We start from the raw sequence: 23936 nt of genomic DNA, 5'->3' as shown, positions 1-23936 counted from the left end.
TCTTATGCTATCTAGTAGCATGGCGCACTGTTTTGCACTATTGTTTCACAAGACTCAGGATATTAATGCCCTCTGCTTTGTTTTTGCAATAGGTTTTAATTGTCAAACACTATAACTATACGGAGAAAGAAGTTTCCTTCAAAGCCTTTTACTTTTCTGGGGCTCCATGTAGAACGGTGTTCTGTAAGTATCGTTAGAAGTTTGAATGAAGAAAACAGATAATAATGATATTTAACTGAGTATATACTAGTCAGTACTCTACTGCACAAAAGTGCCTGCTGTCAGCCTTCAGACTGAAGTTGGTACCCTTCTGTCTTGCATACAATCTCAGTTGATGTTTTGTCCACAGAAATCTTTTACAGTGCCACTCTGAATAAAGGGATCCTTAATCTAACATACCTCTGTAACCCCGTGAGAATATTACATTCCATTTTAGTTGTCCAGCAATTGATTTTATGCCTTGCCAATGTTTGAACACATAATTAAAAGCCTGCAATTTATCGAGATTCCAATCCTTAGCTTGTGTCACAGTACTGTGAAAAGATTATGTCTATGATAACATTTGATGTACTGTTAGACTACATTACACCATGGGCATACTTTCAGTCAGTCTTTTGAGATTTTGAGTTCCCAAATCCTGGGATTCCTGCTTCCCTCTAGTTACAGGATAAAGATGGTTTTGAATTATGTTCTTTGACATCCTGAATCTTGACTGATTTTACTTGTCTGGCAAAGGTTCTATGTGGGCTAACAATTCTTAGTTTTAAATTGTAAAAGAGCAGTTTTTATTCTGTGTCAAATTCATCACTGACAGGAAGGGGGCACCATTGAACAGCTTGTGGAGTTCCTCTAACTAGGTGTAGAAAGGGGTTAGATTAGTCCAGCTGAAACTGGAATCAACAAACTATATTCTCCACCACACTCGGGTCTCCATTTACTCAACATCTGAAATTTGAACTGAAGATGACGCTAAGAATCATCCTTTGCATCTCGTTGTAAATCTGTGCATAGTGCTAACTATTATTCTTATAAATGCCAGGTGAGTTTATGAAAGCTAAGAGTGGTGGTAATGAAGAGCAGAAATGGTTGTTAACTACTTGTCTTCTTGACGTTTATCAGTGTGCAAGCAAAATGAGTATTTATATGTATGTGCATAATGGAGGGTGTGCATATTAGCATGTGTGTGTGTGTGTGTGTGTGTGTGTGTGTGTGTGTATGCACATTGCAATGTCTGCAAGAAGTAAGACTTTATTTTTAAAAAGCATTAACACCAGGAATACACTATTGTTTCCCCTGCGTTGCCATCATTAGATGTTTTATATTAAACTTGTGTCTGAATATCAGAAGACACTAGTGCCTGAAACCACTCATAACCCAGGGGATGTTCAGAACCTGCATAACTTTAAGAGCTGAGTAATGTTAATGTTCAAGTTGATTTAGTGTAAACCTTCCCAAGGTCTCTGACCCAACTTTTTCAGGTATCGAAACTGATCTGATTTTCTTGAACTGTCTGAGCTTAGTGCCACAATCCAGAAATGGAGCTTGTTATTGTCAGAGGTAACCTCAAGATACTTAGTAGTCCAGTTGTAGAAATAAGACTTGGGCTGCCTTGGAAGGTGTATAAATCTCTAGCCAAAATGAGAGAAGGGGGAGCCATTTGCTTTTAACCACAGTCCGCATGAGAATGGAATTTCCAAACAAACTTTTATCTCTTAAAACTCATTGCTGGTGGTAGTTATAAAAATGAGTGGTTAAGGCAGCTGGGGAATCTATCCCTTTGATTCTTCAAAGTGTTTTCTCATCACTGCTGAAGGGACATTTCCCAAGGAGCCAGGAGGAGGCAGCTGTGTGTTGTTTGTCCAGAGTGTCACACAGCTTTCTCTAGGGTTTCCCCATCAGTCTGCCTTTCTAAAATCACCAATTTTCTCCCTGTGATGGTTCACCAAGGTTGGGGGGGGGGTCATGAAGGAGGCCTGAGAGGACATATTTGCTTTATCTGTGGAGGAAAATCATCCTGCCCTGTTCTTATTGTACTGCATAGAAAAACTTTCAGAAGTCAAAAAGAAATGCTTCTTCTCTCACTGCATTTGCCTTGTGGCTTATGCCATGAAGATTGGTGCCATGTTCTTTCCTCTGCATAGGTTATAATGAGTTGCCGGGGAGGATATCTTCAGGATTACGGCTCACATAGGCCAGCTTACAAGGTGGCATGACTTTGAAAGTCTTTCATCATCTATCTCTTTGTCCATTCTTCTTACTCTAGAAATTTATTTTTCTTAAATAATATTGTTCATGTTCTCAGTGCTCACAATAAGAAATAGCATAAAAAGTGTTTTGTGTTTTGGATATAATTTTTTCCCTCCTCATATACAAGTCCTTTCTGTGTGAAGTCAGAGATTTGTAAGAAAATACATAGTTTACAAAGGACCTCTTAGCTCCCACGTGATTGAATCTGCTTATCTTGAAATAGTTTTCAGCACTTTCAAGGAATTTGACTCAGTTTATTTTAGGATAACTTGTAGATTTTTTTCACACCCTGAAATGAATTATTTATCTTCATTTATCTCTTCCTGCTTAAGACATCACACTAACAGTCAAAGAAAGCATTTACAAAAAAAGAACCAAGTTCCTTTTGCTTTGATTTAAATATTGGCAGGCAAATATAATAGTTTTGAAATACTTATACGTATAAGAAACACATTTCCTCCAGATACCCGCAAATCCTGGCCATTTTTACATACTAAGAAGACTTATGACTCAATAAACCGCATGCTGACACGTAACTAAATAAGTAAATAACTGAAGTGAAGGCCAACCGCTGTTTAACAGCTTCCCCTGTTAGGTATACACTTTCAAACAAGCATGAAATGTAGGTCTCTGGACATCACTTAAAAGAACCACAAATAAACAGTGTGTGATCCCATGCTCCTATTCCTCCTGGACAGCCAGTGAGCATGGCCTGGAGTGGGAGTAGTTGCTGCCCTTCTGTCCAGGGTGCTCTAAACACAAACATGTCTGTCCACGGGCTCAGGGTCATGCTGCTGTTGACAGATACAGGGAGCTCAGGAAAGTGAGGAGGCCATAAGTCTGTGACCCATGGACCAATGCCTCACCTAACCTTTTATTTAGCAAGGAATCATTCTCCAGATTCCTACACTTCGACTTCAACAAGGGGGCCAAGTTCCCCTAGGAGATTGGCCAATTCTTAGAAATAGCTCTCTCTTTCTACCTATAAGTTAGGTTCTGCTCCCACTGTTTTGGATCAAATTAACGCTGAAATAATAGGACACATGTGCAGAACATGTTCCCTTTCTATTAAACAAGCAACCAAGCAAACAAACAACACATGAATGAACAAAAGCCCTGAAAATAGTACATGGTTTGGGGAAGAAGGGGATCTGTGTGAGGGGCCAAGGGTAAGAAGGGATAATATGGATTATGTTAAAAAAAAATCAGGAATCTAACTTGCACCTGAAAGAATTTTACTACAATGACTAAATTTCAGTCATGTAAGTATGGAACTAAATAAAATACAGTAACATATGGAAAAAAAATCAACAAAACAGAAATTGTTTCTAAGCACTATTCATATCCTCTTCTTCTAGACACAAGAGGCAGATGTGTACATTCAGAATAGAGCTTGATGGGTAACCATGGACTACTGGTTTACCTTGACATATTTACCTATGTTTGCTAAGCAAATTACCCTAAATTACAGGACCAGGTAACTGCCTTATTTGTCATAATTTTGGATTGGCAGAGTCTCACTGCTGCCACTGTGCACACCAGGCCTGTTAGGCAAAGTAAGGCACTGCTCGACATCCGAGATTCTTTCTGCTTCATCTTTAACCCCAGACTCCTTCATAGATGAAGATCCCAGGACAGAAACTCAAGAGTTTCACTCTTGTGATATAAAATGTTGCCAAACCACCACTTACTATCTTTATTGATCATCAATGGCTAATGTAAAACATACCCAAACTGAAAATCTGGGTAGAAGAGACTGCACATGGGAAGCTGGAAAAGTATTGCCAGCTGAGTTTGAACAGTAGCCTATGGCTACTCCACCACAATTTTGCTCAATGTTATTGTCCTAAAACACATTAAAAGGCTTTCTGTGAAGAAAATATTTCCCTAGTACAGAATATTGAGTATGTAAGAGTCTCAGAGAAGAGAAAATGACACTTTTCAAGTAGATGACTCCTCCTCCTCTTCCTCTTCTTCCTCTTCCTCCTCCTCCTCCTCTCCTTTTGTTTTTGACACAGCATTTCTCTATGTAACCCTAGCCATCCTAGAACCCACTTTGTAAACCATTTTATCCATTTCAAGTATACTTTGGAAGAACTTAACTTTAGTTGATAGTGTTTTTGGATCAAATGCTACCTTGTTGGCATCAGCCATCTAGTCTCATAGTGACTGGGTAGCATAGTTACTATCAGTATTTAACCAAGAATGAAAAGACTGAAGATCCTTAGAACAGTGCTTGGTCACAGTGCAAGAGAGATGAGACTAGAAACAGATACTCCAAATCAGACCAGACATGATTCACCTATGAATTACAGAATACCCATATGTATTGCTATGTAACACAAAGTTAGTTTACAGCCATGGCATATACTGCAGAAAAAAAAATGACATGACATACAGCTTGACTTTTCTGGGTTTACTTTTCTGAAAGTATCTTCTGGGTTAGTATGAGTGTGTCCGCACTACTCAATTCAATGAGCATCCTCCAAAGAGCCTTTTGATTGAATGATCAGATGCAAATAAGGGACATTAAGGGATGAGATCCCTAAGAAGCACTTTGTGGGAATTCAAAAGGAGGTGACAAAGTTTGTACAAATTTTTATGAACTGAAACAAAGATACGTAAATAATGAAATATTTTGTTCATTTAAAAAATCACTAGTTATGTATGAAATCCACACCAAAAAATAATTGCTTTTATAGTCAAGGAAGGGCACTTTTTTTCTCCATCTTTAATAAATTGGGCATTTCTTACTTACATTCCAATTGTTATTCCCTTTCCCGGTTTCCAGGGCAACATCCCTCTAACCCCTCTCCCTCCCCTTCTACATGGGTGTTCCCCCTCCCCATCCTCTCCCCATTACCGCCCTCCCCCCAACAATCCAGTTCACTGGGGGTTCAGTCTTGGCAGGACCAAGGGCTTCCCCTTCCACTGGTGCTCTTACTAGGCTATTCATTGCTACCTATGTAGTTGGAGCCCAGGGTCAGTCCATGTATAGTCTTTGGGTAGTCCCTATCCCCTCCCAAGGGTATTCTTGTTCCCCTTTCAAAGAAAGAGTGAAGCATTCGCATTTTGGTCATCGGAAGGGCACTTCTTTTAGTCTATGACTCCCTGCCCAGAGGAGAGTTAGCATCTTGCTGTGGAGGAAAATTATTTGTGTTGAGCCAAGGTAATGTCACTAGGAAAAAGAAGGCAAGTGGGGAAATATGTGTATGTGACCTACTCCAGATATAACCTCTGTGTTCTGCAGGCACTGCCTCCTATTTCTCGCCTAGGAATTGAATGTTTCTGAATAGAATCCAGTCTTAGACAATGATGAATCCTCCATTATCAGGTTAGTGTTTAAGAAATGGTAGCGCATATGTGCACATAAAAGTACATATGTGTGTCAAGTATTAAAGGTTTACTCTATAAATACCTTCATAACTGGTTCTACAAAAAGGGAGATAGAGAAATTGTAGCAAGATCAGTCAATTCACCATCATTGATCTGTTAATATAGATTATCCAAGTGGCCTCTATCGTTTAATTTTGTGTTATTAGAAATTGCTGTTGCTGTATTCTTTGAATTGTCTATTTAAAACTAATCTTTTCTCTCCTTACAAGTGTACTGAGTAATGATTTAGAGATTTCTGAAGCTAATTAGTATAGAAAGATTTCAAATCTAAAAATGCTGGAAAAACTTAATGGCAGTGGTCGCTAAATTAACTTTATTTATGAAATTTATGTATATATTGGTCTTCCAAAACTTTCCACCTTTTTTTAAATTCTGAGTTTTTGATCATAAAATGTGCATTGAACACATCTGAAAGATTTTTTTATGCATCAGAGTCCATATTGGAAATCATGGCAACCAGTTGTGACTCAGTATATTTTGACAACCCAAACAAAATTCCTTAGATTTAATAACTTATAAGTAGAAATTATTTTCTCATGGGTCTGAAGCCTAGGAACTCCAGGATCAAAGGACTAGCAAGTGCAGTGTCTTGTGAAGCCTGCATTTATGTTTCATTGATGATGCCTCCTGCTGCACCTTGATGTAGGGAATGAGGGATCCTGTACCCTCACATGAAGGAAGGAGAAAAGGGAGCCTACGGATTCTCCCAAGCCGTTTATAAGGAGACTAAGCTTGCTCATAAAGTCCTCCTTTCCTAGTAATATCTTACCAGAGGTAAGTTCTAGCTTGAAATTGGAGAACTATAAGGATTCAAACCATAGAAGTGACCTCATTAAAATGATTAAGTAGTGATGTGAGAAAGGATGATAAGCATCCTCTGAGATGGGCTTCCATGATTTCAGCCTTCATGTTTCATCATCAGAGTGTAGCAACCCCACAGAACAGGGGTGATAGATTCTAAAATAATAGGGTACTTGATTGAATCAAGATTGTAAGAGGAAGCTAGGACGTGCTTTGGAAGTTTATTAATGGGGAAGGCTAAAAAGGTGATGGAAAAAAATTTTTTATACTCCTCACTTTTCTGACTTGTGTAGGCTACTATAGTAACAACAACAACAACAACAACAACAACAACAACAACAACCCAATCCAACAAACAAAAAGGCACTCCTAGCATTTTTCCTAGCTGAGGAATTTCCTTTATCCTGCTATACAAAGTCCTTTATCGGGACCCTCCAGCTCTGGTCTCTCAGAGACAATGTAATAAGGCTGGAGTTTGGCTCTAGTATGTGGACAACGGTCTTCCTGGACTTCGGTGTTGTGGTTATTGGCTGTGTTAATGTGAGCAGTGTATTTACTTTCTCCTTTTCCATGTTTCTTCAGTTCAGAGACATGTATATAGCAATAACTGCTGCTCAGTTCCTTATTACTATAAAAACCAAACAGGGAGATGTATGTATACTTAGCCCTTAAAAATACACAATGTTACCAGCCGTTCTCAGTTCAGCCTCCGCTTTCATAACGTAATTTGTATTGATTGATTGATTTCCTTCTTATAGTTAAAGTGATATATGCATAGGATTTGAAGACTCAGTGGATCTGCAAGATTGACTATGAAGCATAGCAGAATTCCATCCCTTCTGTGTGTCCCCACTCTTCCCTCTACTCAGAGGACATAATTTCTTCTCAGTTGTTCTTTTGGTACTTACCCCCATGTCTAAATCAGAGCTTCTCAATCAGTAAGCAGAAAATCGATTTCAGGTGTGGGGGAGATATTGATTCTTCCTGCCCTCGGGGTGGTCAGGTGGAACCTGGGGTGGCATAAGCCCCTGTCTAGTTGCCTTCAATCTCAATCAGGCTTTTCCATTTATTCTGTGTGCCTTATAAATATTTATGTATGTGTGCCATGTCTTGAACAATGTTGGGAAGAATTGCTAAATATAGTGCTACTTACAGATGTTTCAGTTTAGGCATTATGTTCTGACTTCATACACATGCCTGCACACACACACACACACACACACACACACAAACAGTTCTTGTTTCTCTCTCTCTGTCTATATACCTATCATAATTCTACATTCGATATTTTCTATATTCAGAATAGGTCATTCATAAACAGTATATTAAATTGTAGTTCTTTTTCTGAGCATTTCTTTCATTTTTCTGTTTAGTTTTTTGTGTACTTATCACTCAATCAGCCCAAATTCTTCATCAATCATCTAACTCTTCCATCATTCTTCAAATGTTTTAGTCTCGAAGGAATGATGTTCAAATTCTCAACAGTTTCTAATAATGGATTGGGTTGTGTCTTGGGCTAATACACAGCAGTGCCTTGGGATGCCCCCTTTTATGTCAAGAGTTTTCCTCAATTCCCATTTATTCTTTTTTGCCATAGCTATGACTTTCTCTTTTGGTCACCTTTTGTTTTGGTGGAATCCATCACACTGGAGCTTTGTTAGAAAAGCATCATGGGAAATGACATTTCCTTTAGACAATGGCAAAGCTAAATATATCTTTATTTTAGTGCCATCCTTTTTGGAAAGCATGATAGAATGTAGAAGTTTAGTGATGTATTCAATTTCTGCAAAAGTGTGGAGGCTATATTATTTACTAGTATATTTCCATCACTGCGAAATCTAAAATTTGTTTGCATCCTCATTCTGTAAGTCTCCCTCTCTAAGTACATATGATACTGTGAGAATCGTCAACAATTTTCTATCTTTCTATAAATCTGTTTCATTCAGCATATCAGCTATGTGGCAACTCACACTATTTAATTCTGAACATCCTTTTCTAATTAACAAATTAATTAATTTCGTGGGAATGGGCATTTTTTTCCATCTGTGTAACAAATGCATAGCTGCTGCTTGTGGAGGCCAGAAGAGGGTATTGGATCCCCTGGAAGTGGAGTTTTAGGTGGTTATGGTGCTCCTATCTGTGTGCTGGGAATTAAATCTGGGTCCTATGGAAGAACAACCAGTGCTCTTACCACTAAAACATAGCTAGAGCTTCTGAACATTATTATGTTTGGTTTTACCCAGGTGACTTTTGTCAGCTTCATCAATGCTTTCCTTCTGAAAATTCTCTTTGGATATTAATGAATCTAGCCAGTTTTCTTACTGTTCTGTCCTACTTTCTGTGGAGGAGACATTGTGTCTTTTGGGAAATTGCCCGTTTTATCTCTTCTAGTACTGTTTTCACTTTCTGCTTGCATGCTTATTTCTGAGACCCTTTCCAAACCACCAGTGTTGTTTTGGGCAGACAGTGTCCAGCGCATAGTTCACTCTTTTAGGAACATTTCAGTTGACTTTTTTGATTGCATCTTTTCTGTTTTCAGGTACTTTTCTTTCTTCGGGTCTATTCAAGTTCTTCTCTTTTTGGTAACCAGATTTATAATGGTTGACCATCAGATGATTTTTGGCAGTGATGTGCTAATGGCTGCAGGGAAATGCTGTCCTGGGAATGATCACAATCATCCTTGACATAGATGACTTTAACTGCCTGGTCCGGAAGGAAACTTAAGAGCTAAAACCTTATGTCTACCCATTAGGGTTAAGCATCATTTGTTCTTATTTTTTCATAATATGCTTCACTTTGAGAAACATCTTTTTTAAAATTATTTTCTTATAGTTTGCCATATATTATTTAGAAAAATATAATAGTAATAGAGTCCCTTTCTCCCTTTATTGAAATTAGATGTTTTTCTCATATAATGTATCTTGATTATGGTATTCCAACCTTCTACTTCTCCCTACCTCCCATCCCATTTGGTTCTCTACCTCTTTGTATCTCTCATTAGAAAGCAAACAGGGTTCTAAGAGAATAATATAGTATTATGATATGATAAATCCAAGAAAAAAAGCACATCAGATTTGCACAGAACAAACAGAAGGAGAACAACTCAAGAGAAGGTACAAGAAATACAAGAAATTCACACAAGAAATTCAGGAATTTCATAAAAACACTAAACTGGAAGCCATATTAAATAAACAAAGGACCTCCAAGATAAAAAAAAGAGAGAAAAGTATATAACTGAAGCAAAACAAAAAATAAGATAGAATAAGAAGACTAAATTATGGAAAAAACTTACATGACATTATGTCATTATAAGGAGCCTACAAAGACACTGTTGAGTTTGTCTGTTGCCACTCTACTGCTGGGCATGTGACCTGCCCTTAAGAGCAGTTTGTTTCCCTTTGAGGAAACTAAATTTCATTTGTAAGTAGTTATCAATTGGAGATTGCTTCTGGTACAGGAGGCATGTATCCACTTCTCAACTGAGTTCTAGGACCCCATCTGTACAGACCTATACAGGCCCTGTATGTGCTGTCTCAGTTTCTGCGAGTTCGCTGGACATTAGTCATGCTGATTTAGAGGGGCCTGGTTTTTTGTGTCCTCTATCTCCATTGGCTCTTACACTCATTCTGCTAACTCTTTTGTTGGGTTCCTGGAGCCCTGGGGGGATGGATTTGAGGGAGATACCCCATTTAGGGCTGAGAGTTCCAAGGTGTTTCAGTCTCCCTAATTTCTGGCTGTGAGTCTCTGTATTTATTCCCATCCACTGCAGCAGAAAGCTTTTCTGATGATAGCTGAACCAGGCACTGATCTATAAATACAACATAGCAGAATATCATTGGAGTAATTTTATTCCCCCTTCTTTTAAACAGTAGATTTGGGTGTTTTGTTTTACCTTAGATTCTTTGGTCATTTACTTTTAGGTACTTGGTGTGCAAGTTAGTATTGGGGCATGGGTTCCAACTCACAGAGTTGACCTTAAGTCACATCAGATATTGGTTGGTTATTTTAACAGGCTTTGTGCAGCCATTGTCCTAGCATATCTTACAGGCATGACACCACTGTAAATCAAAGGGCATTTGGCTTGATTGGGGTTTCCATTTCTCCTTTGGTATGTGCTGAATATGTTTCTGTACCAAAGACAGTAGTGTGCAGAGTAGAAGCTTAATACAGGCACAGGCTTGACCTCTTCATTTCAATTAGTCATGTAGGCATTGTCTTCAGCAGTGTTGCTTTCCCATCAGTTTGTGGAGAGCTACCTAGAGCTTTGCAACAGTCTGATTGTTTAGGGATTCCCATGGGACTTCTTTGACTAACAACTCCAGTAAGTGGAACCCACCCAGTATTGGTACTGGAAGCTTCATTTAGTGATAATGGATTGCCAATTGGAGTTTTCAGGACTCTATCCAAAGGAAATAGATAGTAACACAATTTATCCCTGGGTAGAAAATCTGGGGACAAATGTATTTCTGAAGTAAATCCTTCTCAAATTCTTCAATTAATGGCACCTTCACTTCCAGTCTTCAAGGTACTAAACAGTTCCCAAATATCTTCTTTGGGTTTTGCCATAAATTTAGTCACAAATTATCTCCTACAGAGAGCTTGCAATTCATATTGTCTAATCTATGTTGTTCAACACATGTCAAACTACCAACCCCAGAGTTTTATTGTTTCCCTCCTTTATTTTTTTTGCATGGATTTGGCATTTAAATGTCCTGTGTGACACTATTTTGCCATCTTCAAGGAGAAATCTGTTTCTTTTGTCTTATGATTTTATTTTCTGTCTTCTAATTTGTTGTGCCTTTCTCTTACCCTTTTGTTTTTTTGCAGTCTCACCATATCAGACCTTCATCCTTCACCCTTCCTTAACAATCCACAGGACACTATTTTCTTAGCCTTCAAGGTGTGTTGGTTTTTGTCTGCCTCAGGTCTGCATTTTCATATGATATGGTCAGAGTTGCCACTAATTCCAATCGAACATAATAAATGAAAGTTACTATTTACTGATGTAAGTCTCCTTCTAAATGCTGTGCATACATTTTTTTACTTTATCCTGATAAGAACTTGTTCAACTAACTCAACTTTTTACCTTCATTTATGTATGTAAATACGGAGGCTTTATGTCGCTAAATAAGTTGCCTCCTAGTCCTAGACTTTGTACTGGGCAGAATTGGATATTGAATGGTAAGTAATTCCATGATTTGAGTTCTACACTATTTACAAGAGCTATGAAAAGAGAATCTTATTACCTATGTCACAAATGAGAACATGATGGCCCAGAGAGGTAGTATATTCTTTCCCTGATGGTTAACTTGGACTCACAGCCAGCATTTTGTAACAACTCGAAGGCCCTGTATTACTGAGATAAATCATGGCTTTTCCTAGTTAGCAAAATGTTGCTTCACTGATTCAGTTTTTTTAAATTGTCGATGAATTGTTTAAACACTTAGCATGGCAGCATGCAAATGGAATATGTAGCATTAAAATATTCTCTCAGCATGTCAGTATTGAATTACAATTTGAAAACATTTAATCCAACTGCTGCATTTGGCAGTTGCAGGTGACATTCAAGGAAGCTGAGGCTCTGCTCCAAGTTTACTCTGCTTATTTGTAAAGCAGAAGTCTCACAACCAAGTCATCAAGCACAGTTCTTGGTTGTAGTTAATAAAGTGCTCTTCAAATGACTCACATTGTTGCCAATGTTAGTGTTTATTTAGCTTAGCTGACACTCATGTTATAAGATGCAATTTTTCTCATAGTTAGGATTTCTGTGTGTCAGATATTATTTTCCATTAAAAATTAGAATTGTTTCTCATGTGATGTGTTTTGGTCTCTCAAACACAAAGCAATCGTATCACATTGAAAATTGACAAGTCTTTGTATTATTCAAAAGTGAGAACAATTTTCTTTTTCCATTGCTTAAACTGGATCCCTGAAGCTCAACATACCACAGATCATAGGCAGTAGTCTTGCCTTCTTCATTTACAGAAGACAGGGTACATTCTGTGTGCCATTTGTCTCTTAAACTCAGTCTTGGGTTTTATCTTAGCTCCAAGGTAAATATTCTTTAAAAGGCCAATCTCTTAGCCATTCCATTAAAAGGTTTATCTTGTGCGTGTACTGCTTGTTTATTTAGCAAGCTTATGAGTCTATGGAAGTGTTCATTTAGTAGGCTTTCTAAATTATTTATGATGAGAGACAACTAATCTTTGGTCACAGTGGCTATTTGGTGGAAGGAATCGCTACATTGATTGATTGTATTGAGGACTAGGAATCTCTATAATGTGATCAGACTTCCACCAAAGTTAGATGTTCAAGCACCTTTCTACAAAGAAAATAAGAGTGTATCTTGTTTTCTACCAAACATTAGGAAATTAAACCTAGTTTTCTGAGGAATTGAGTGGTGGTCAGTAACTTCTATTTCAATTTTTTTCTATTTTTTTAAAAAAAAAACACAGTGATAGAGTAGAAAGAAGAAAGGTTTTATCCAGGAACTAGAATAAACTGGAAAAGTATTAAAGACTGGAACAAAATAAGAGAAACCACAGCAAATATGTCTTGGAAGAAATGTCAACAACACAGGAAAACGTAGTCTTTGGCTCCTTGGCCTGTCTTCAGTCTTGGCAGTTTTACAATGTAGGGCAAATGACCAACATGCCCTGAGTTATACTTTTCTAGTTCACGGGGCTTCAGGACTTTTAAGGAAAGGGAGTGTTCAACTTCATCCTTGAGGGCAAAGATTAGAATCATAGCATGTTAGCACTCAAAAGGACTCATACATCATCTACTTTCTACCGTAATCTTTTTGTTTCATAGTTGAGGTCGCTCTGAGGCCAAGAGAAAGGATATAAGTTTTCCTGAGTCATACAGTAAGTTTATGTTAGACATCGATTAAAATCCACCAAAATCTCGATCCTCAGACTACAGTGTCAGCAATAATGTATTAAAATGCAGTGAAAATCCAAGCCGCTTAACTTGGCTGACCTCATCTCCCTCACTTTCCTCGTTATTCCCTCCCTCTGCCTCCGTTACACTGGCCTTCTTCTTGGTCCTGGGATAGAAGCTGCAAGGTTCTAAGGCATTTCCTGTCTGCACTTACTTGCAGTACTATTTCTCATCCTGGAAGGATGCCTTTGGGTGTTTTCTCCTCACTCAGATCTTCAACTAACTGCCTCCTCCTCAGAGAGTCTTTCTTGTGTAAACAGTAACCTGTGGACATCTACAAAATCATGTCATCAGGCTTTATTTCTCAAGATAGCAAATTCTACAACCTTCTTTTTTTATACGTATTATTCTTTCAGTGTAATGCGAGCTTTATGAGTGTGTGTATTTTGCTTATTTGTCATGCCTACAGATGCCTAATGTACGCCAAGTACACAGTGGCTGAATAATAAATACATAAATTGATATAAAATAAATACATAAATGTATTTATGTATTTATACATATGTGTTTATACATAACTGAAATACATGGAATCCAAAAAAGTCTCTCCTGAGGAATTTTCACTTTCATGTCACCGTAATCTGCATTCGTTTTAATATTAATACGTTCTACATGGGTGTTTAGAAATAGCATATATGCTTAAGTTTATTTGTGAAAATGCACACATACTTCTGTAATAGAACCTTTGATTATTGAATTCTATTAGACAATGGAATAATAATATACAAAAGAAAAGCACTGAATATCATGACTATTATTAATGTAAACTATGACTTCTATGGGCTTTTAAATTTTTGTAGGAATGCTTTTTCCATTTAAATATGAATCCCCTATTATATTAATAAGAATATCCTGTTGCCTTTTGAACATTGAGGGAGTGCATATATTCATTTTATTTAACAGCATCACACTAGAGACAGCATGTAGTCTCAGGAGAATACAGTGGAGATGAATAGAGTTTATCAGCTTCAGAAACAGCAGGCTAGAATGCTTATTTTGAGATGATGCTCAAGTGATGTTTACATTTCTGGCCCCACTCCTATTAACTTGGTAGGCTGAAGGCAGCATGCTATAGAATAGAGCAATGCTAAGATGAATTCAGATGCCAGTGTCGCTGCTTTTCTTCTCATTGCTCCAGCTCACTTGATATTTACTTCTCAGTGTGAGAATAAACAAAACAAAATAAAATACTGTTGATTGCTTAGTAGTTTCTCGTTGAGTACTGAGTTTCATGTTTTATATATCTAATATCACTTAATCTGGATGCTTTGTGCTTTATCTTAATAATGGAGAACCTCAGTACAGAACAGACTGACAGGCGACTGAATGCAAAAGAGCTCTTAAGATCTCTGTTTGTCCCCCAACCTGTCTTTGTCTCTGTCTCTGTGTGCATCTGTTTGAGTGTGTGTGTGTGTGTGTGTGTGTGTGTGTGTGTGTGTGTGTGTGTGTGTAATGGGCGAAAGACGGAAAGAGTCAGGCAGACAGACACAAAGAGACAGGAAGTATTAGAACCAAAAATTTTCAAGGGAATGTTATACCTCTTAGCAGTATTGGAATAAAATTGTCATGGTCCATATTATTGCTCTTAGATATGAGCCTGTATAGTAATGCTTTTGGTAGTCTATTTTGAGCTATCTTATACGGTTTGGGGCAAGAGTCTAAATTGCTGTTATGGATGATTTTTAAATAAGTCAATTGATTTTCTTTCTATATCTTCAATGTTGATCTTACACTCTATCATTTTTTTTAATAAGAGGATGTTGAGTTTTATTTTTACAAAATCCTACCAGACTGATTTTAAAAGCAGTTCCGTTGTACATTCCCATCCAAAATGAAATAGTTAGTTCTTGTTGCTCCATATCATGGGCAGCATTTGGGATTTCCTGTCACTTTTGGTCAACCCTTTTAGACAGACACTCAGGGATACCTCAACTGTTGTTTTAATTTATAATTCCATAACAAATTATATATACAATTCCCTTCTCCTCCCATTCTTACTGTATTACATTTTATGTGAATATTCCTTTTTAAATGATTCCTATGTTTGATTTTGTTTGCAGTATGCATTTGTGTGAATCAAAGTCCATTTTAAGTTGCAATGAGGTATAACTCCTATTACTGTATTACTATTGTAACTAGTATTGTAATTGCTCCTTCCCATTCGTCCCATCATTATTTCCATTTAGTACAAAAAATACATATGAATGAACAACAAGGTAAAAAGATTAACATTACATTACCACCACCCTTCCTTCTGATGAATACAAGTTTCCCCTCTGTAGATATCTCTTGTCAAGCACGTCTACTGATGAACACGGTGTCAGGTCGGCTTTCACTCTGGAAGGATGCTTTTGTAAGCACTGCTTTCTAGATTAGTGAAAATTTACCTTTAACACTAAATATTTCACTCCATCTCTTACTGCTAGCAGATTTTATAAAAAACAATCTGTTATAACTCTTACCTTTGCTCCTGAGTAAGCATGAATCATCCCTATCATTAAAATATATATATATATATATATATATATAAATTTCTAATGTCAGAAAATAATAAGGCCTAGGATAAGATTATTGCTTTGCCCTGGTATAAGATTGTTTTAATCTTAAGAGGAAGAAACTTTTCTTTTTTTTTTTTTTCTTATTAACTTGAGTATTTCTTATATACATTTTGAGTGTTATTCCCTTTCCCGGTTTCCGGGCGAACATCCCCCTCCCCCCTCCCCTTCCTTATGGGTGTTCCCCTCCCAACCCTCCCCCCATTGCCGCCCTCCCCCCATAGACTAGTTCACTGGAGGTTCAGTCTTAGCAGGACCCAGGGCTTCCCCTTCCACTGGTGCTCTTACTAGGATATTCATTGCTACCTATGGGGTCAGAGTCCAGGGTCAGTCCATGTATAATCTTTAGGTAGTGGCTTAGTCCCTGGAAGCTCTGGTTGCTTGGCATTGTTGTACATATGGGGTCTCGAGCCCCTTCAAGCTCTTCCAGTTCTTTCTCTGATTCCTTCAACGGGGGACCTATTCTCAGTTCAGTGGTTTGCTGCTGGCATTCGCCTCTGTATTTGCTGTATTCTGGCTGTGTCTCTCAGGAGCGATCTACATCCGGCTCCTGTCGGTCTGCACTTCTTTGCTTCATCCATCTTGTCTAATTGGGTGGCTGTATATGTATGGGCCACATGTGGGGCAGGCTCTGAATGGGTGTTCCTTCAGTCTCTGTTTTAATCTTTGCCTCTCCCTTCCCTGCCAAGGGTATTCTTTTTCCTCATTTAAAGAAGGAGTGAAGCATTCACATTTTGATCATCCGTCTTGAGTTTCGTTTGTTCTAGGGATCTAGGGTAATTCAAGCATTTGGGCTAATAGCCACTTATCAATGAGTGCATACCATGTATGTCTTTCTGTGATTGGGTTAGCTCACTCAGGATGATATTTTCCAGTTCCAACCATTTGCCTACGAATATCATAAACTCGTTGTTTTTGATAGCTGAGTAATATTCCATTGTGTAGATGTACCACATTTTCTGTATCCATTCCTCTGTTGAAGGGCATCTGGGTTCTTTCCAGCTTCTGGCTATTATAAATAAGGCTGCGATGAACATAGTGGAGCACGTGTCTCTTTTATATGTTGAGGCATCTTTTGGGTATATGCCCAAGAGAGGTATAGCTGGATCCTCAGGCAGTTCAATGTCCAATTTTCTGAGGAACCTCCAGACTGATTTCCAGAATGGTTTTACCAGTCTGCAATCCCACCAACAATGGAGGAGTGTTCCTCTTTCTCCACATCCTCGCCAGCATCTGCTGTCACCTGAGTTTTTGATCTTAGCCATTCTCACAGGTGTGAGGTGAAATCTCAGGGTTGTTTTGATTTGCATTTCCCTTATGACTAAAGATGTTGAACATTTCTTTAGGTGTTTCTCAGCCATTTGGCATTCCTCAGCTGTGAATTCTTTGTTTAGCTCTGAACCCCATTTTTTAATAGGGTTATTTGTTTCCCTGCGGTCTAACTTCTTGAGTTCTTTGTATATTTTGGATATAAGGCCTCTATCTGTTGTAGGATTGGTAAAGATCTTTTCCCAATCTGTTGGTTGCCGTTTTGTCCTAACCACAGTGTCCTTTGCCTTACAGAAGCTTTGCAGTTTTATGAGGTCCCATTTGTCGATTCTTGATCTTAGAGCATAAGCCATTGGTGTTTTGTTCAGGAAATTTTTTCCAGTGCCTATATGTTCCAGATGCTTCCCTAGTTTTTCTTCTATTAGTTTGAGTGTGTCTGGTTTGATGTGGAGGTCCTTGATCCACTTGGACTTAAGCTTTGTACAGGGTGATAAGCATGGATCGATCTGCATTCTTCTACATGTTGCCCTCCAGTTGAACCAGCACCATTTGCTGAAAATGCTATCTTTTTTCCATTGGATGGTTTTGGCTCCTTTGTCAAAAATCAAGTGACCATAGGTGTGTGGGTTCATTTCTGGGTCTTCAATTCTATTCCATTGGTCTATCTGTCTGTCTCTGTACCAATACCATGCAGTTTTTATCACTATTGCTCTGTAATACTGCTTGAGTTCAGGGATAGTGATTCCCCCTGAAGTCCTTTTATTGTTGAGGATAGCTTTAGCTATCCTGGGTTTTTTGTTATTCCAGATGAATTTGCAAATTGTTCTGTCTAACTCTTTGAAGAATTGGATTGGTATTTTGATGGGGATTGCATTGAATCTGTAGATCGCTTTTGGTAAAATGGCCATTTTTACTATATTAATCCTGCCAATCCATGAGCATGGGAGATCTTTCCATCTCCTGAGGTCTTCTTCAATTTCTTTCCTCAGTGTCTTGAAGTTCTTATTGTACAGATCTTTTACTTGCTTGGTTAAAGTCACACCGAGGTACTTTATATTATTTGGGTCTATTATGAAGGGTGTCGTTTCCCTAATTTCTTTCTCGGCTTGTTTCTCTTTTGTATAGAGGAAGGCAACTGATTTATTTGAGTTAATTTTATACCCAGCCACTTTGCTGAAGTTGTTTATCAGCTTTAGTAGTTCTCTGGTGGAACTTTTGGGATCACTTAAATATACTATGCTGTCATCTGCAAATAGTGATATTTTGACCTCTTCTTTTCCGATCTGTATCCCCTTGATCTCCTTTTGTTGTCTGATTGCTCTGGCTAGAACTTCAAGAACTATATTGAATAAGTAGGGAGAGAGTGGGCAGCCTTGTCTAGTCCCTGATTTTAGTGGGATTGCTTCAAGTTTCTCTCCATTTAGTTTAATGTTAGCAACTGGTTTGCTGTATATGGCTTTTACTATGTTTAGGTATGGGCCTTGAATTCCTATTCTTTCCAGGACTTTTATCATGAAGGGGTGTTGAATTTTGTCAAATGCTTTCTCAGCATCTAATGAAGTGATCATGTGGTTCTGTTCTTTCAGTTTGTTTATATAATGGATCACGTTGATGGTTTTCCTTATATTAAACCATCCCTGCATGCCTGGGATGAAGCCTACTTGATCATGGTGGATGATTGTTTTGATGTGCTCTTGAATTCGGTTTGCCAGAATTTTATTGAGTATTTTTGCGTCGATATTCATAAGGGAAATTGGTCTGAAGTTCTCTTTCTTTGTTGTGTCTTTGTGTGGTTTAGGTATAAGAGTAATTGTGGCTTCGTAGAAGGAATTCGGTAGTGCTCCATCTGTTTCAATTTTGTGGAATAGTTTGGATAATATTGGTATGAGGTCTTCTATGAAGGTTTGATAGAATTCTGCACTAAACCCGTCTGGACCTGGGCTCTTTTTGGTTGGGAGACCTTTAATGACTGCTTCTATTTCCTTAGGAGTTATGGGGTTGTTTAACTGGTTTATCTGTTCCTGATTTAACTTCAGTACCTGGTATCTGTCTAGGAAATTGTCCATTTCCTGAAGATTTTCAAATTTTGTTGAATATAGGTTTTTATAGTAAGATCTGATGATTTTTTGAATTTCCTCTGAATCTGTAGTTATGTCTCCCTTTTCATTTCTGATTTTGTTAATTTGGACGCACTCTCTGTGTCCTCTCATTAGTCTGGCTAAGGGTTTATCTATCTTGTTGATTTTCTCAAAGAACCAACTTTTGGTTCTGTTGATTCTTTCTATGGTCCTTTTTGTTTCTACTTGGTTGATTTCAGCTCTGAGTTTGATTATTTCCTGCCTTCTACTCCTCCTGGGTGTATTTGCTTCTTTTTGTTCTAGAGCTTTTAGGTGTGCTGTCAAGCTGCTGACATATGCTCTTTCCTGTTTCTTTCTGCAGGCACTCAGCGCTATGAGTTTTCCTCTTAGCACAGCTTTCATTGTGTCCCATAAGTTTGGGTATGTTGTATCTTCATTTTCATTAAATTCTAAAAAGTTTTTAATTTCTTTCTTTATTTCTTCCTTGACCAGGTTATCATTGAGTAGAGCATTGTTCAATTTCCACGTATATGTGGGCATTCTTCCCTTATTGTTATTGAAGACCAGATTTAGGCCGTGGTGGTCCGATAGCACGCATTGATTATTTCTATCTTTCTGTACCTGTTGAGGCCCGTTTTTTGACCAATTATATGGTCAATTTTGGAGAAAGTACCATGAGGAGCTGAGAAGAAGGTATATCCTTTTGCTTTAGGATAGAATGTTCTATAAATATCCGTTAAGTCCATTTGGCTCATGACTTCTCTTAGTCTGTCGACATCACTGTTTAATTTCTGTTTCCATGATCTGTCCATTGATGAGAGTGGTGTGTTGAAATCTCCCACTATTATTGTGTGAGGTGCAATGTGTGTTTTGAGCTTTAGTAAGGTTTCTTTTACGTATGTAGGTGCCCTTGTATTTGGGGCATAGATATTTAGGATTGAGAGTTCATCTTGGTGGATTTTTCCTTTGATGAATATGAAGTGTCCTTCCTTATCTTTTTTGATGACTTTTAGTTGGAAATTGATTTTATTTGATATTAGAATGGCTACTCCAGCTTGCTTCTTCTGACCATTTGCTTGGAAAGTTGTTTTCCAGCCTTTCACTCTGAGGTAGTGTCTGTCTTTGTCTCTGAGGTGTGTTTCCTGTAGGCAGCAGAATGCAGGGTCCTCGTTGCGTATCCAGTTTGCTAATCTATGTCTTTTTATTGGGGAGTTGAGGCCATTGATATTGAGAGATATTAAGGAATAGTGATTATTGCTTCCCTTTATATTCATATTTGGATGTGAGGTTATGTTTGTGTGCTTTCATTCTCTTTGTTTTGTTGCCAAGACGATTAGTTTCTTGCTTCTTCTAGGGTATAGCTTTCCTCCTTATGTTGGGCTTTACCATTTATTATCCTTTGTAGTGCTGGATTTGTAGAAATATATTGTGTAAATTTGGTTTTGTCATGGAATATCTTGGTTTCTCCATCAATGTTAATTGAGAGTTTTGCTGGATACAGTAACCTGGGCTGGCATTTGTGTTCTCTTAGGGTCTGTATGACATCAGTCCAGGATCTTCTGGCCTTCATAGTTTCTGGCGAGAAGTCTGGTGTGATTCTGATAGGTCTTCCTTTATATGTTACTTGACCTTTTTCCCTTACTGCTTTTAATATTCTTTCTTTATTTTGTGCGTTTGGTGTTTTGACAATTATGTGACGGGAGGTGTTTCTTTTCTGGTCCAATCTATTTGGAGTTCTGTAGGCTTCTTGTATGTCTATGGGTATCTCTTTTTTTAGGTTAGGGAAGTTTTCTTCTATGATTTTGTTGAAGATATTTACTGGTCCTTTGAGCTGGGAGTCTTCACTCTCTTCTATACCTATTATCCTTAGGTTTGATCTTCTCATTGAGTCCTGGATTTCCTGTATGTTTTGGACCAGTAGCTTTTTCTGCTTTACATTATCTTTGACAGTTGAGTCAATGATTTCTATGGAATCTTCTGCTCCTGAGATTCTCTCTTCCATCTCTTGTATTCTGTTGGTGAAGCTTGTATCTACAGCTCCTTGTCTCTTCTTTTGGTTTTCTATATCCAGGGTTGTTTCCATGTGTTCTTTCTTGATTGCTTCTATTTCCATTTTTAATTCCTTCAACTGTTTGATTGTGTTTTCCTGGAATTCTTTCCGGGATTTTTGTGTCTCCTCTCTATGGGCTTCTACTTGTTTATTTATGTTTTCCTGGAATTCTTTCAGGGATTTTTGCGATTCTTTCAGGCATTTTTGCGATTCCTCTCTGTAGGCTTCTACTTGTTCTCTAAGGGAGTTCTTCACACCTTTCTTGAAGTCCTCCAGCATCATGATCAAAAATGATTTTGAAACTAGATCTTGCTTTTCTGTTGTGTTTGGATATTCCATGTTTGTTTTGATGGGAGAATTGGGCTCCGATGGTGCCATGTAGTCTTGGTTTCTGTTGCTTGGGTTCCTGCGCTTGCCTCTCGCCATCAGATTATCTCTAGTGTTACTTTGTTCTGCTATTTCTGACAGTGGCTAGACTGTCCTATAAGACTGTGTGTCAGGAGTGCTGTAGACCTGTTTTCCTCTCTTTCAGTCAGTTATGGGGACAGAGTGTTCTGCTTTCGGGCGTGTAGTTTTTCCTCTCTACAGGTCTTCAGCTGTTCCTATGGGCCTGTGTCTTGAGTTCACCAGGCAGCTTTCTTGCAGCAGAAAATTTGGTCTTACCTGTGGTCTTGAGGCTCAGGTTCGCTCGTGGGGTGCTGCCCACGGGCTCTCTGCAGCGGCAGCAACCAGGAAGACCTCTGCCGCCCCTTCCGGGAGCTTCAGTGCACCAGGGTTCCAGATGGTCTTTGGCTTTTTCCTCTGGCGTCCGAGATGTGTGTGCAGGGAGCAGTCTCTTCTGGTTTCCCAGGCTTGTCTGCCTCTCTGAAGGTTTAGCTCTCCCTCCCACGGGATTTGGGTGCAGAGAACTGTTTATCCGGTCTGTTTCTTTCAGGTTCCGGCGGTGTCTCAGGCCTCTATCATTTTTAATAGCTAGTCATTTTAGAAAAATAATCTTTCCTACAACAATTTTAATTACTTTCTTAAGTTATTTTCCTTTTGCCTTCCTCCTTTCATTCTTTCTTCTTGAGACAGGGTCTATCTAAATAGCCCTCAATGTCTAGGTACTTGTTATCTAGACCAGACTGGACTTAAACTCAGAGATCCACCCTGTTTTTGCCTCTTGGATTCTGGGATTAAAGGCATATACTCTATTCCTTGGCTCCTTATATTTTTATTATTCTCATACTAATAAAATTTATATTATCTTTTTGTGCCTATTCTTGTACATCTCATGTTAGTATTATTACAGATCCAATGGCGCCAAAAATATTAGGTCTTAAAAATAAGATGACTAAAAAAGTCATCATGATTAACCTTGATACAAATGGTGTATGCACACACATACATGTGTGTGTGTGCGTGTGTCTGTGTGTGCCTGTGTGTGTGTGCATGTATTAATAATGTTTGTTATTTGCAGTGTCTTATTAGCTTTTCTGGAGTAATATCCCTTATTTCCATACTTGTTTGTACAAGCAGTGAGATTGCTATACACTATGACTCTATCAATACAGTTATTTACAAATAACTTGGTGAAATTGGCTTTGGAATACATTTCAAAAGATATATTCAGTTATAATGTTTTATATAACTTTCTGTGCAATCAACATGTTCATGTTTATGTATTTTTCTTATCTGAATATCCATTTCTTCTTTGCAACTCTTGCTTTAGGCCTAAAGAATTTCCTTCTATTATTGTATGTATGAAAGTTCATTAAGTAATGAAACACTTTAACTTCCTTTTACCCAGGGCATTTTTGATTTCCTGTATTTCTAGTTAGTTTTTCTAAGATTCATAGTGGATGTTGAGACTTTCACTTTTTTCCATGTCATTTTATTGTCTCCTGGTTAGACTGTTTCTACAAAAAGATGAATTGATAATTTTATCATTACTCTTGTATTTTGCTCTCAATCCTTTTTAATATGGTCAAATAGATCGTGACAGAAAGGATATAAATAACTTGCCAATGATTGTAGGATTGTAGGTGAGGAGTCCCTGAATTAATCCAGATGTACAGGTATAATTATGGGAAGATGAGTGGGCAGTAACAATATATGAAGGCCTGTGGTATAGATTTTCCTCAGGTAGATTCTATCCAGTGAGCTTGCTGAAAGACTGACAATTGAGAATTCACTACTTTCAGTCTGCTGGTTCTGGCATTTTCTTTTACCCAGAATTGAGACAAAAATAAAAATTTCAATATGTTGCGTTCTGAAAAGAAATCTCAGCTTAAACTCCAGGGTGCTGTGGGCAAGGGAATCCTGATGTTGAAGATTGTGTTTAAAGTCATACTTTAACTTTTCCTTTCATTTTAATTTAACAAGTCTATAATATTTAAATAAGGAATGTGTTAGTAAACTGTATCCCATTCCTATGCTGGAACTATGCTGGTCTCTGTATCAACAGAATTTATCCCTTATTATAATGAAGTTAGCAGTGTACATTCAGGATTATTTTGTGAAATTTAGTGGCCTCATGAATAAATCTTTTTCCACTTTGTACATGAAGTTAGGTTAGTTTCTAGAGACTGTAATGTGTATTTTACTTTTTTTTTCTAT

At 37.9% G+C, this 23936-nt stretch overlaps 1 protein-coding gene across 1 annotated transcript in view; it reads left to right on the top strand.

Moving 5' to 3' along the window:
* Nucleotides 1–877: 877 nt before the first annotated feature.
* Nucleotides 878–23936, top strand: part of LOC134479278 (U1 small nuclear ribonucleoprotein 70 kDa-like) — a 77009-nt gene continuing 53950 nt past the window's right edge. Inside the window, exon 1 of the mRNA XM_063262716.1 lies at nucleotides 878–1039. Within this exon, the coding sequence (XP_063118786.1) occupies nucleotides 1033–1039 (7 nt within the window). The 5' untranslated portion in view covers nucleotides 878–1032. The remainder of the gene's footprint in view (nucleotides 1040–23936) is intronic.

Source organism: Rattus norvegicus, chromosome 6 (genome assembly GCF_036323735.1).
Source record: "Rattus norvegicus strain BN/NHsdMcwi chromosome 6, GRCr8, whole genome shotgun sequence".
Taxonomy (NCBI): domain Eukaryota; kingdom Metazoa; phylum Chordata; class Mammalia; order Rodentia; family Muridae; genus Rattus; species Rattus norvegicus.
The sequence above is the reverse complement of the archived record's forward strand: the minus strand, read 5'-3'. Positions and strand labels throughout refer to the sequence as shown.